Raw genomic sequence first — 14442 nt, 5'->3', positions numbered from 1 at the left:
AGATTGAAAATATCATAAGAACATATATCAAAACCATGCCTAAACTACCAAAAATAAGAAGACCTAAATGCATTATATTTAACTAACATAAATCTTACCATTGAGAGAGAGAGAGAGTAGGGGTAGAGGATGCCTCCCCTTTAATTCATAACATCAAAAAGAGATATAAGCAAATTAAAGGATTATTATTCACCATTAAAAAATGGAACACCAGGATAATTTATCCAAATTTAAATGTTAGAAAAGATCAATGTTCAAAATTGTTGTTCAGTCATGTTGTTTACCCTTAATCACTTGGAATTATGTTGCTGATATCATCCGTGAAGTTCATGTGTTAAACTATTCCACTTTGCATTTTCAGCCTTTAAACTCGGAAAGACTCAGTAATATATTCCAACCATTGGTTTGCAACTTTGCGGATTGACCATCAAAACTCATTGTGAAATTAAATCATGCGGCCAACATATATTAAAACTTTTCTCCTCCTATTTCAGCTTTCCATACTTGACTGAATGACCATTAGGTTGTGCATTTGTTCTAAATCTACGAATGTGAGTAGAGGACAATGTTGCCAACCAATTGAGCTGCCAATGTGGAAGATAGAAGTGTTCAATTTTCCAGCATAGGAATTCCTCTGTGAGTTAAGGAGGTAGAAGAACTCCACAAAAAAAATGCGTTCGTTTCCTGGCAAAAAAATTTAGCCAATATCAGGAAGGTTTCATCAGAAATTTCCCTTGTAGAGTCTTCGTTTTCTAATATAAATGGTTTTTATTTCTTAGAAACAAATGCCAAAGGTTCAACTTTAATGCAGCTGATTCTCTGAGGCTCTTGCAAAATTTTGTTTCTTGTATAAAGAGAATCTAAAATGATCAATGGTTGGTAATCCCCATAAAATACTTCTTGGATTTTGGGGCCTACAGTAGCTCTCAGGTTTGCCTCACTAGAGATCTTGATCTTTCATCCATAGCAGCCAGAGGATCAAGCAAGATTGCAACCAAACCCACCTTGATCAGTTCAACACAACAGTGATTTGCTTACCTTTGTTACTCAGCCATATTAGGCACCGTGTAGCAGTATTACAGGTTCCCTTGTTTCCCTGTTCTTTCCTTGTATTTTCTGAGGTTCCTTGCCCATAAATAAGAGCAACTGTGAGCATAGTAGATCAGTTAGTTTGAAATTGGCACAGAGAGTACATCCAATAAGACAATAGGGCAAATACCTACCCAAGTACAGTAATCAAAATTAAGGTTAGGTGCAATAGAAAAACTTACCCCAGAGTTGGTTTCCCAACAAAGACAGTAGCAGCACAGAGAAGAAAACTGTTGTCAATTTCCATTTAGATAACCTGAGCTGGCATCTAACAAATTAAGCAAAGATGCTTCTAGGGCTAAAGATCAATGCAATCTGTACTCAGGGATCCTATCAATGACTAAAAAACATAAAAAATAAATAAAAAAACCAGTGAATGAATGGATGAACCACTTCAGGAATATAGACTAAGAGGAAAATGATTTGTTAACGGCATGAAGCAAAAGGGAAATGTCATAAAGCTCTTCCATGTTTTGATCCCAAAAAAAAAACATTGCAACAAAGATAAAGGGCGTAAAGAAAAGTGCCAAATTATATTAAATGAGACATTCAGTATAAGCAAACCAGAGAAGGCAACAGTTGCATGTGTTACACAGGCAGGAAGGCTTGCTCCACAAATAAGGCAGAGAAGTGAAGGATGGAAGTGAGTGCAAGGATTTACAGCAAGCCTATTTTTCCTATGATATTTAACATAACATTTCATCAAGCATCATTTTAATTACCATGCATAAATTTATGAATCTCAAGAAAAGAAGACAATTTTTTGGAGAGTATCCTGAAACATGGCATGCTAACCAGAAGAAAATTACAAAATGGAAGAGCTGTCAGAAGCTTTGCAGGTACTTAAAATGATACAAATTAATCTAAATAGTTACCAAGGCATATGCAAAATTCAACAATGTATGGCATAGAATTGACCTAGTAAATAGAAGTATAATAATATTAACTAGCTGGTGATTTGAGTACCTTCAAGTGCAAGATCGGTTGTCCCTACTTCCCAGGTGTTATACTGCCATCCCCAGTTGAACAAAAGTATACAACAAAAGGCTTGTATTAACTTTCATGCAAAGGTTTTCTAGCAAAGAAAGGGAAGATACACCAGAGATGACCAAAAACAGTCATGTAAGCCTTATATGGGACACAACAATGAGCATATATATCTTAGCCTCAAGTAACAACCATACAACACTTGAAATCATCTCTGTTTGGGGGTGTCCTCCAAATCCCATCATACCAAGATCCTTGTAAATCAATAGAGATACTAAGAAAAAGATCCATACAGTTAAACAAGATACAAAGATATCAAGGATATGAACTCACAAACTCAGAAGACTGCTCATTGATCAAGCTTAACGAAAATGAAAGATCAGTTAGATCAGATATCTAATTCACCATTCTTAGGAGGACCTCCGGCCTCTGCATCCATGAGACTACTTAAAAAATTTCAAGATCATACCGAACAAAGAAAAGCTCATGTACTTTCCAGCCAATGCAGACTTATGCACCCACATTGTTCCTCTAATCAGTTACTCCACATATAAGAAGAGCTTCTTAAGTTATGATTGGTAGTTCCTTTGCAACGGAAAAAAGCAATTAACTCAAAAATGTAAGATTTTCATTCAGCACTTGAAAACAGCCAGATTACATATCTCAATCTATCCTAAAATGGCTAATAGAAAGGGAAAGACCTACAGAATAAAACCCTAATCCCAAACACTTCACTATACAACACCTGCAAATCATAGTTCCACCCACAAAACAACATTCAGAGACACATTTAAGCACGCTCACCCCTAATCCGACGAGCAAGCTGGATATCTTTGGGCATAATTGTAACCCTCTTCGCATGAATTGCACAGAGGTTAGTATCTTCAAAGAGTCCAACCAGATAAGCCTCTGCCGCTTCCTGAAGTGCTGAAACAGCGGAGCTCTGGAAACGTAGGTCGGTCTTGAAATCCTGGGCGATCTCACGAACCAAACGCTGGAATGGAAGCTTACGGATGAGAAGTTCAGTACTCTTCTGATACTTCCTAATCTCCCTCAGAGCCACCGTTCCTGGCCTGAATCGGTGAGGTTTCTTCACGCCTCCAGTTGCCGGAGCAGATTTCCGGGCAGCCTTCGTAGCCAATTGCTTCCTCGGAGCCTTTCCACCAGTTGATTTCCTTGCAGTCTGCTTCGTACGAGCCATTATAGAGAATGGAGAAATTCAGATGAGAGTTGGGAAACCAAAATAGCTGAATATGAAAAGTGGAGGGAAATGTAGCAAAACTTGGATCGATGTGAGCAGCAAATGACTTCGGTCGAGTTTTATAAGAGAAATTCAACATTGTGGCGGGATGTAAGGAGGAATCTTGGCCGTTGTTTCCTTACATGTTATATACGGATGTAAATGATTTAAAAGGCTTAACACGGATCGCCAGCTGTGAGTTTCGATTTACGTTGGGTTCTACGCAAAAAAATAATAATAATGATAATAAAATATGGGGTTACTTTGGAGTTTTATATGGGGAATACAATCCTAATATTTGATCATCCTAAATGGAATTGTTGGAATGAAATAAGAGATCCAAACCTTTAATCCACTGTTGCTACACCATTTATGTTTCTTGCTTCCCTCTGCAATTGATTTATGATGCATTTTATTGCTTGCAAACTGCCCAATCTCCTCCTTGCCCCCTCCCTCTCTCTCTCTCTCTCTCTCTCTCTCTCTACCCTCCACCCTCCCTTGGATCTCTCTCCAGCCCTCGTTGTTTGGTTTCAATTCTTTCAATCCCCTTACTCATAGCTCTCAAATCCTTCCACCCTCTTCCCACCCCTTCAGCCACTACGCTAGGTTAGAATGTGTTGCAACATTTCCTCAGTCGAAACAGTGAGTTCTTGGCCCATATTGTATCACCCTTTTGTTGAAGCTGATTGCATTTAGGCCAGCAAGATTGTATTCAAGTGGAATAGCCTCATCTAAACAATAAAACATAGAAGTTCATCATTACAAGGATGGTATGAAGTTGTTAACAGCGTTCAACCTTCATGTTGGGTTAATGAGCAATTTCTTTCGGAAGAAAGCCATGGGAAAAAAAAAAAAAAAAATCAGTTTAGGTGGGAAGAGGGTAATAGAGGGGGTTCAAAGCAAAGGTGGGGTGGGGGATTTGCATCGGCCAACCAATGACGACGTCTGAGCTGGAGTTGGAACTTACGCCGAGCTCGCATTCTCCGCAAACAGCCACGCCGCTAGAATGGGAAAACCGAGGCTACTGTCAAGGCTTCAAGGAAATGGACACTCCACCACCTCTTCAATATATAGTTATTGGAGATGGAAGAGGCTACCAGGCCAGAGGGAGAGAGAGAGAGGGGTGGCAACGGGGGATCGATGAATTTTTTGAAAGGGAGATAGAGGCGGAGACCAAGAGGAAGGAGAAAAGTAGAAGAAGAAGAAGGAAGACCGTGGAGGGACAATATTGGGTAGGTCCGGTAAGACAACGACTACAAATGGTTAAGATCTTTTATGTTTCATCTAATGGCCCTTAAATGCTAGCATGCCTTATTCCTAAGTAATCTAGTAGCACATCCAGCCTTTTCCCTAAATTGAGATTCAACTTTTTCTTCTTAAAAGTTGAAATTTAACCCCTTTTTCCCCCTTTTGACAGATAGAAAATATATTACAACAAGAAAAAAAAAAAAAACTAAACACGCCACTATGGCAAGCAAAAGGGAAAGCCCCAAAAACAAATCCTCTTAAATGTGCCCAATGCACATCCAATGGTCAAGGGTGCATATGCCCCAATGCAACCAGCCATTTGATGCACATAAGTGCATTAGAGAAGATCCGTACAAGAGAGCCTCTACTTGAATAACCTAAGAGCAAACCAAGATGGATGGAAAACAAGAGAGTGGGTGGGAACAAGTATATCAATAAAAAAAAGGGGGAACAACAAAATCGGGGGAGGAAACAATTGCATCCAATTAATGATACATACATCATCAACTACCATCTTTCCTAGTGGTGTCAATTCCAGGCTCGCACCGGTAGACCCGACCTAGCCTGACACTTTTATGGCACGACCTAGACCGGCCGATTAATAAACATGTCGGGCTTGAGCCCGACACGTTTATAAACACGTAGTATAAGATGCAGCCACCTATCCTGACGGTAACCCGATCGGCTCGATACATTTACAAGCCTGACTTGAACCGGCTCCTTTAAACCCGACCTAGCCTGACCCCTTTAATACTACTTGTATTTTTTTTTCTTAATACTATTTGTATTTAGTGCTAAGGCTATGTGATATGTATAGTTGTGATGGTGGTGATTGTTATATGAACATTCATCATTTTTCAAGCATAGTTTAAATGATTTGAACTTACTAAACTTGGGTTGTGTAGGAATAGTTTAATTGATTTATGTTCTGTGGGTTAAAGACTGAGTACATTGGTAACTTAGCTGCTTTGCATATCTTTGGTTTAATCCATTTTAACTATGAGATCTTTCTTTATTATCCGTCTTTACCTCATTTTATTGGTGTTCCTTTCCAAACATATTTCAGAGGCTAATTTAAAAGATGGTCTGTTTAAAACTCGTTTAAAGTTAAATAGGTCTCTAGCCCGGTTAAGGCCCCGTTAAGGCCCGATTAAGGCCTGTTTATGGTAGGTCCGATTAGAGCCCGAGACCGACCGGCCTGATTATTAATAGTACCATGCCCACCCTAGCTAAGCTTGTTTAGATAAACGGGCGTTCACAGTGCAGCACTAGAAATTGTAGGGTTGGGCCAGAGTAGGCTTAACCAAGACCGACCCGGCCTGTCCGCTTGACACCCCTACTCTTTCCTTTTGGAAACCAAGTGCTTTACTAATAGGGACATTACCATTAGATACAACTTTTCAGAAGTATCTTTTTTCTTCATAGGCCCTTCACTCAAGCTCAACTAAGAATTAATCCTTCTTGGGCTTGGAGAAGTATCTTAAAAGGAAAATCTCTTCTCCTCAAAGGGCTCTTATGGATTGTTCGGGATGGAACATATATTTTTATATGGGAGGACAATGAATTCCTTGTCTCAAGCACGACAAAGTCATCTCCCCAAGACCCCTTGGCTATTCTGAGTGGCAGAGTCTCAGATCTTACAACCACCAATGCTTAATGGAATATTTCAAAGTTAAGGCGATTATTCTCACAATGTGAGGTGGAAGTTATTCTCAAAATTCCACTAAGCTCTGAAGGTTTCCAAGACCACATTAGTTGAGGCCCACATCCTAAGGGTGTCTTTGTTGTTTTATGGTTGTCGTTGTTGGCAACTCGACCACGTGGCGGTGATGATGTGGCTAGTTTAGGTGACGTGGATGAAAATGAGGGAGAGATTGTTGTTTTATGGTTGTCGTTGTTGGCAACTCGGCCATGTGGCGGTAATGACGTGGCCAGTTTGGGTGACGTGGATGAAAATAATGACATAACAGTGTCCAATGTCGCCGATGAGATAACAGAGCAGCTTGGTATGCATGGAGTGGTTTATACATCATTAATAGGTGATGCGGGTTTCTGGGTCAAAACTGGCAAAATTGGCCTATTTATGCTCGGGAGCATTTTCGGTAATGGAAATGACATTTTTGGAAGATCGGTTCCTCATAAAAAAGATAGATTGTAATTTACCTAGTCTAGTGCATTTGATTTCGTCACATTCCGATACCGTATGAAGAAGTTACGGCATTTGTGGTAGTCGAGGGCAGTTTCGGCATTGAAGATGAATTTTTTAAAGGAAGTGTTCTACATGTAACAATACGAAAAAAATACAATCTTTCTAACGGTTCTAATTTCATCGCGTTCCGATTCCGTATGAGAAAGATACATCATTGGAAAATTATAGGGGCATTTTGGTCTTTTCCATTGATGATTCAGATGATTGAGTCTTCTGAAAAGTTGTAGAGCATCCAGTTACGATTCCAACGCACTTTGTTTCATCTCGATCGGATATCGTATGAAAAAGTTATAAGTGTTTCCGTAAAGTCGGTTTGAAAATCCAAACCGAAAATCCATCAGTTGCTCTCGGTGTTGGGTGGATTTTTCGGAATTTATTTTTGAAATTTGAAGGGATTTTGTGTAATTTAAATATTTTGAAGGTCTGAGTTACAACGGGTCTTTAAGCACTAAAACATCTGGAGGCAGGGGCTTGATTGTAATGAAGAAGAGTAAAGGGAAGTGAAATGGATGGCCAAGATTCGACCACGTAGGCTTGATGCCCATCCAAAGGCTCCTGAGATTTTGCACTGACATGGACGAAATAGATGCTTACACGTAGAATTTGATTGGTTAGGTGCATAATTCTTGATGCACTGGCGCTACACCTTATCAAGGTATGTTGTGATGTTTCGCGCGTATATAGAAGGTATAAAAAAGATTTCGATATTAATGATATCATGAAATCTGATTAAAGCCATCATGGAGGATTCGGATCCAACGGTCGATATGCATTTCTCTTTTGTGAGTGGGAGACAATCTCTCTTAAAATCCGGAAAAACAACCAATCATAGATCGACAACACTTCTGACGATGTCAGCGCCTACGTTATGATGACTTCATCGAGATTCAAATTTAATGGTTTGGATCTATTGTCCGTTGGTTTAATCTGACGGCTTAGATTACAAGATCTTTTATATGAGATCTATGGTCAGATTTCGCCCCTGTTGCGCGCCGTCGGTGTAGCCTACGCCACCCCTACGAAGATTTCATTTCAGGCTATCTCATTGCTCCAACTTCAAATGGTCATATCTCCCTCATTTTAACTCGGATTTAGGTGAACCAAGTTGCAGCTTCTTTGTTTTTTCAATCCCTACACCATGGAAGCAAGAAAAATGAATTTTGAGTGAAAGAAGGCTACAATTTTGGTAGGAGAAGCTTCCCCCTCTTTGTTGGTCCTTGAATGAACATACATACTTGATGACAAATGTTCTTAGGCCATTAAAGGAGGTAAAAGAGGTGGTTAAAGTATGTTAATGGTATATTAACTCAAAGCCAAGGAGGAAGAGAAGAAAACAATGATGTGTTTGCTTTGAAGAGCAAGAAGCCAAGGAGAGAGAAGGTGTGAGCACCAAACTTGTCAGTACAAGTTTCCAGTCATCCCAGGCAATCGGTTGTGAGATTCTCTAACCTTTGATTTTATATTATATACATGTATGTATGCTAGGGTTAGTTGTAGATGAATGTATACATGCTAGGTTAGTTATAATACTTTGCTTCTTAAACCCGGTCTGATTTCGCGGTTGAACCGGTTTAACCATGCAGGAACCGAACCAGAGGGAGTTAGAGCGGGTTCCTTATGGGCTATGATGGCAAGGGTGACCTTAAACACCGACTAGCCCAACAAGTCCGAGCCAGTGCCGGAAGAGACGGGAGTACCCAAGCCTTGTACATGCTCCTACCATAAGGCCATATACGGATAAAGCAGGTATTATATCCGTATTTTAAGGTATATACGTATGCTACATCGTATGCTAGGGGTGGGGTTCGTGCCGAGGCTCGAACTTTGTCAAAATCCCAAGTTTTGACCCTCAGGTGGGCGGACAGGTGGGTGCACCCACCCAGCTGAGTGACCCATCCATGTGCACTATTCACTTATTTAGGAAATATATATATAGCATTTATGACTTTATTTTCTTTTCATTTATGACACCCGTACGTTGGGGAGAAAAATAAAGAGGAGAGAGAGAAGAAAGGGAAGAAGAAAGGAAGAGAAGGAAGAGGAAGAAAAGAGAGATTTCAACGGCGCCGAAGCTTGATCTTCCCATTCCGGCGCCGGAAGAGTGATCTTCAACTCTAGATCTACATTTGGAGGTAAACAAAGTCGAGTTTCTTGAACATTCACTATACCCAAGCTTAAACCTTTGATTTGAGTAGGGTTTCTTGAGATCTTGTAAATCCCCTTTGAAATGATGAATCTAAGGTTTAATAGATGATTTATGTGTTGATCTTGAAGGATCTGAAGAGGTATTGACAAGGTGGGAGAAGCATTGTGAGTTTGAAGTGATTTGGAGGGTTTGAGGTTGTTCTTGAGCAAAGAAGGTAAGATGGTTCCCATCCCTTGAATCTAACCTAGATCTAGGTTAGAACCATCCTATAGGACCTTGAAGGTGTGAAGAATGGGTGGGGAAAAGCCCCATTTGAATCCCCAAAGAATGGAGAAAGTTGGGAAGAAACAGGGTGTTTCCCGCCAAGACCGGTGGGTACAACCGGTGGGCCCCTACCCGCCTGTGGGCACCCACATGAGAAGGCAGGGGGGCCTACGGGCCCAACCGGCGGGCCCCTACCCGCCGGTCCTAGCAGGGGCCCCTGACCCAATCGACAGGTACAACCGACGAGCCATACCGGTGGGCCCCTACCCGTCGCTCCCAACCGGTGGGTAGGACCGGTGGGCCAGACAGCCCACCTGTCTGACCCACCCGTGTGGCCCCGAAGGTGATCCTTATGTCCGATCGAACCCAAATCGGACGTGTGACCTTCTTTTAACGTTCTAAACATGATTTTATCATCGGATCGTGTTAATTTTGATTCTAAAATGGTGAAGTACTAACCCCGCTCAATTATGTTAGGTTCACCAAATCCTACCCGATTCGCACCGGATCTCACCCGTACCGAACGGGAATCCTTGTACGCTATAGGTAAGTGGGGAGAGGACGTTTGGCCTTGTTTCAAGGCATTGTTTGGCATTCATTTAATTATATCTAGTCTAGTCATGCCATCATGAATATGCTATGTAGTGTAGTCATTCCTCACATTGTTATGCATATGTGCTATGTTTACTTTCTAAATGCCAATTGAATGAGATGTTTATATGTTGAATGTGGACATCATGGTGCATGATGCATTGATAGACTAGATGCCGTAGTTGGCTTGGAAAAGAGTGCATTGGTGGCCCATGGAATGGGACACGAAGGCACTATGCAATCGTACTATTGTCATATAAGAGCATGTGGTATTAGGATTTTCACCATCCCGTGCTACGACCCTTCCCAATAGGGGTTAAAGTGTTGGATTATCATTTGGGGGGAAGCAGTGGTCGTAGGTGTCGGGTCACTGTGGCGGTTAGACATAACGCCCGACGGGTCATGTAGGACAGTCGGCAACCTCGGTGGTACATTCAAGAGGGCCAATCGTACTGCTTTTAAATTACTGGAGTCAGCACCTTTATTTTCAGTCATTTACATTTCTGTTGAGAGCCGATGGACGGCATTGTCTTTACTTTTCTGAGTACTCACAGTGGGCCTTCTCCGACAGCCCTATAGGCGTATCGCGGGAGGGAGTTCGCGGCTCGTACCCGGAGTATACGCGCACTGTGGTTGTAGTAGCACTAAAACCAAGGACTTAGTAATGTTGCTTAGATGGATGTGATTTAAAATGTATAGCATGGCATGTAGTGCATATGATGTGTTGTGATGTGTGGACTGCTGTGTGGTCCATCTTTCTACTTACTGAGCTAGTGAGCTCATCCCAAGTGTACACCCCGTTTTAGATGATTTTGCAGGTCATACATCTGAGGAGTATGGGGTGGGTCCCACAGTCGAGTTTCCTGAAGAGGGCTGATGGACCCCTGAGGAGTTAGAGCATGGCACTGATTGCTCGTGTAAGAGTTGTGCTGCGGGACAGCAGTTCTGAGGCCGAGCTGAGCTCCACCTTTGAGGCCGTGCTGAGCTCCACTTCTGAGGCCGAGCTGAACTCTACTACGTGATGCCGAGCTGGGCTCAACCCTTGATGCCGAGCTGAGCTCTAGCCTTGATGCCGAGCTGAGCTGTGTACTCTGATTGTTTTGGTGGATTTCCTTACGTACTTGATATTGAATTTTATTCTTTTTGTGTAAATATCATGCCTTCGGGCCCACATGTATATAATTATGGTATCACAATCCGGGTATTAAGTATTATGGGATTATTCACAGGTAAAACTTAGTCTTCCGCTGATCTGATGAGTTTATATTAGTTGTGCGTATGCTGTGGTGGAATACAGTATCTGATGATCCTGGCATGTTTGGGTTCACCGGTGTTAACCCGGTCACTGGCCCGGTTCTATGAGAACGGGGTGTGACAAACGGTGGTATCAGAGCTTGATGCTCTGCTCCACTCACAGCATACCATTAGAATCTCGTAGACTCTATAATAGGGAAATGGGGTTGGGTTAATATAAAAACTTTAAAGAGTAAAAGTCAAAGAATGGGGTATTAAAAAGGGTTTCATTATATGTTGCATTCATGGCATACGTGAGTATAGATAAAAGATAATTAGGTTGGTGATATAACCTATAAAGTACTAGTTTGACGAAATTTCGACAGCATAACGGCGTAAAATGGGATTTCCAAAAATTTTACACAAACACCTAATAAACAACAGATAGCATGATATAACAAAGATCACCAATAGCAAAATACACCACAACCAAACCACACAAGTACTCCACATATGAATTCACCACAAAAACCACTATCAAAAGATATTATTCCATAAATGAGCCCAATTACAGTACAAATACAAGGAATGAGAATAAATGAAATATACAATGTCTACAATAAGGGAAAACAGATAAACAGCTGGTGTGGGCGAGCCAAGCCCTCACTGGTCATCGTCGTCATCATCGATGATCACCACGTTCGCCGGAGGCCTAGAGTTGACATTGAGGCGGTGATCGTAATAGTAAAACCTCACGTTCATCAGCCGTACCTCCCTTCGAAATTGGCCAAAATCTGTTGAGATAGCGTTGGCCGTGGTGTCCAAGTCCTGACCCAGCCGGAGGAAGGAATCCTCCAAGGTGGCCTGCTTCTCCAGGATGCGTTCTTCCCTGGAGGCACTCTCTTCCAGCCGTCTCAATAGCTGAACCTGGCCATCCTGTAAGGCCCGCATGGAGGACATCATGCCCTCGAAGTCGTAGAAACCACTCCCAAGTTGTGGGGCTCTATGTGGTGAGGCTGCAGCTCTGGAAGAACTGGGACCAGGACCTCTCGACTCCTGAGGCGCCTCCTCAGGGATGCCATCACCCACCAGATCATCCCCCTCATCCTGAGGAACGTAGTCCTCATCCTCCTCACTGGACTCCTCCTCCATGGGGACATCCTCCATAGGGGCAGCCCTCCTACCCCTACCTCTCTGAGCTCCTGCTCTCAGAGGTGAATCCATAAGGGTGTGGAGACCCATCCTCAAGAGGTTACTCCGGTCAAACCTATCCACCAGAGTCTTCCCCTCCTCGCCGCTCAAGTCCACCCTGAAGAACTCGAAGATCCCGGTGAGGATCCTGCCGTAGGGGAATCCTCCATCCTCAGGGTGGGAAGTGTGGTGCTCCATCGTCCTGAGAATGATGTAGGGGAGGCACAAGTGCTCGACACCTCCCTCAGCGGCCGTGTAGATGCAGAATGCGATGAAAGCCGTCATGAAACCCACCTGGTTCCGATGACCTCCTCTGGGGAGCAAGTTGAACTGGACCAACCAGACAAATAGACGAACCTCGGGGTAGAAAGACGTCTCAGACTCTGGACAGGTACTGCTGCCGCAGATGGTCTCGTAGATGAAGTGCGGCGTCGCCAGACTTATGAATGGTCCCAGAGGCTTACTTCTGGGAGGACTGTAATATCGGTGCCCAGCTGCCGATATACCCATGATGCACGGTAGGTGACAACGCAGAGAAACATGCCAAAATAGTAAAATGACAGCAAAAGCAAAGAGCATAAATAACACGAGGGGATTCAATTCCAATGCGCAAATTCGAACATAACGGAGAACAACCGGAAACCATAGGACTAAAATGAAATGCCATAGTAGCGGGATCATGAAAGTGCAAGAACATACCCAAATAGACTATGGAGTTCCATGAATACAAGTATGGGATGAAAATCAAGGAAACCAATACAAAAAGAGGGATTTTCATGGAAATACATGGGGATTCCAAGCATAATGGATGATTCATGAAATCTAAAGCATATCAAGCACAAAAACAAGTGAAATGCATCACAAAGGAATCATCAATTGGAGAAAAGGATCAAAAAATTTAAAAAACCCCCAAAATTGGGAACCTAGGGCACGAATTGGGGTTTTATCCAAATGAAGAGATAAAATTCCTATAAACTACAAACGACCATAGTAGAAGCATCACAATCACATGGAAATGCTATTCTATGGAGAAAAATATGGAAAGACAACCTAAAGTGAAGCCTGCACATGCATTTTACCCCAAAAGGGAAATTCTGAGAAAAGAGAAGAAGAAACTTACTTGAGGAAAAGGGAGAGTTAAACCTTCTCAAAAGCACCGAGTTGATGAGTAGACTCGCGAGTAGAAGCGCCGAGGAGACCTCCAAGATTGCCCAAGGAAGAGAGGAAGAAAGAGAAAGGAGTTGGGGAAAGAGACAAGACAGACAGGGTCTGTAGGGCCCTGTTCATGTTTTTACACCGGCAGGACCGGCGGGCCCTTACCCGCCGGTGCAGCCCACTGGTTGTGAAAATTTGGAAATTTTGAAAAAAAAATTTTCCCTTCTCTCCTCCTAGCATGATTACATTGATTCTCATTATTGATTATTATTCCTATGATTAATGTGCTATGGTCAAGTGGGACCATTGACATATCTGTTGGGGCCTTTGCCCTGTATCTTGGAATTAAGCTGTGGTTATTTACAGGCTATCATACACTACAACACCTTATGTGATCGCATATGATTGTGTGCCGAAATCAATTTTGCGGTGTTTAACCAATATGGTGTGGGATATGTTCCAGGTACAGGGATACGATGGTACGTACTAGATCCGGTAGTAATGCCCGAGGTACCTCGCGGGGTCCTCGTCCGATCGGTCGACCACAAAATCCCAGGAGGTCCCGCTCTGTGGGGCAAACCTCACCTCCACTACCTCCAGAGACCCTTGGTCAGGGTGGGGCACATGGGGACCCACCTATGACTGCACTCCCGGACCCTCCACCGGTTATCACACCGGGAGATGTTGCTACTATAATTCAGCAGTCGCAACAGGCTTTTCAGCAGCAAATGCTTCAGCAACAGCAAGCATTTATGACTGCCATTCAGCAACAGTTAGACTTTTCTCAACCGGGTCAACCTCCCCGGGTACTCACTCCACAGAACCCGCCTGTAGGGTCAGGAACGGGACCACAAGTGGGAGGTACACCTCCAATCCCACCATTCGGTGTTCCTCAGTATGGGATGCCTCCTCCATACTCCTACTATCCTGCCTATGCTCCTAACTTCCCAACGGCGAGTAATACGTCAAGGGTAGTGGAGTCATTTAAGAGGAACTTACCACCTGTATTCTCTAAGGTGGGGAGTGATCCTCTGGAACCGGATCAGTGGATCCAAGAATTAGAGAAGATATTTGAGGTGCTTGAGTGCA

The 14442-nt window shown here is 42.8% G+C and overlaps 1 protein-coding gene across 1 annotated transcript; it reads right to left on the bottom strand.

Annotated features, from left to right (window-relative positions):
• Positions 1–2682: 2682 nt before the first annotated feature.
• LOC122060030 (histone H3.2) lies at positions 2683–3392 on the bottom strand. Its single transcript, XM_042623164.1, has one exon. The coding sequence runs from the start codon at positions 3275–3277 to the stop codon at positions 2867–2869; it is 411 nt and encodes a 136-aa protein (XP_042479098.1). The 5' UTR covers positions 3278–3392; the 3' UTR covers positions 2683–2866.
• Between the last annotated feature and the right edge of the window lie 11050 nt (positions 3393–14442).

Source organism: Macadamia integrifolia, chromosome 13 (genome assembly GCF_013358625.1).
Source record: "Macadamia integrifolia cultivar HAES 741 chromosome 13, SCU_Mint_v3, whole genome shotgun sequence".
Taxonomy (NCBI): Eukaryota; Viridiplantae; Streptophyta; class Magnoliopsida; order Proteales; family Proteaceae; genus Macadamia; species Macadamia integrifolia.
Note: the sequence above shows the minus strand (reverse complement) of the source record. Positions and strands in the feature narration are given on the sequence as shown.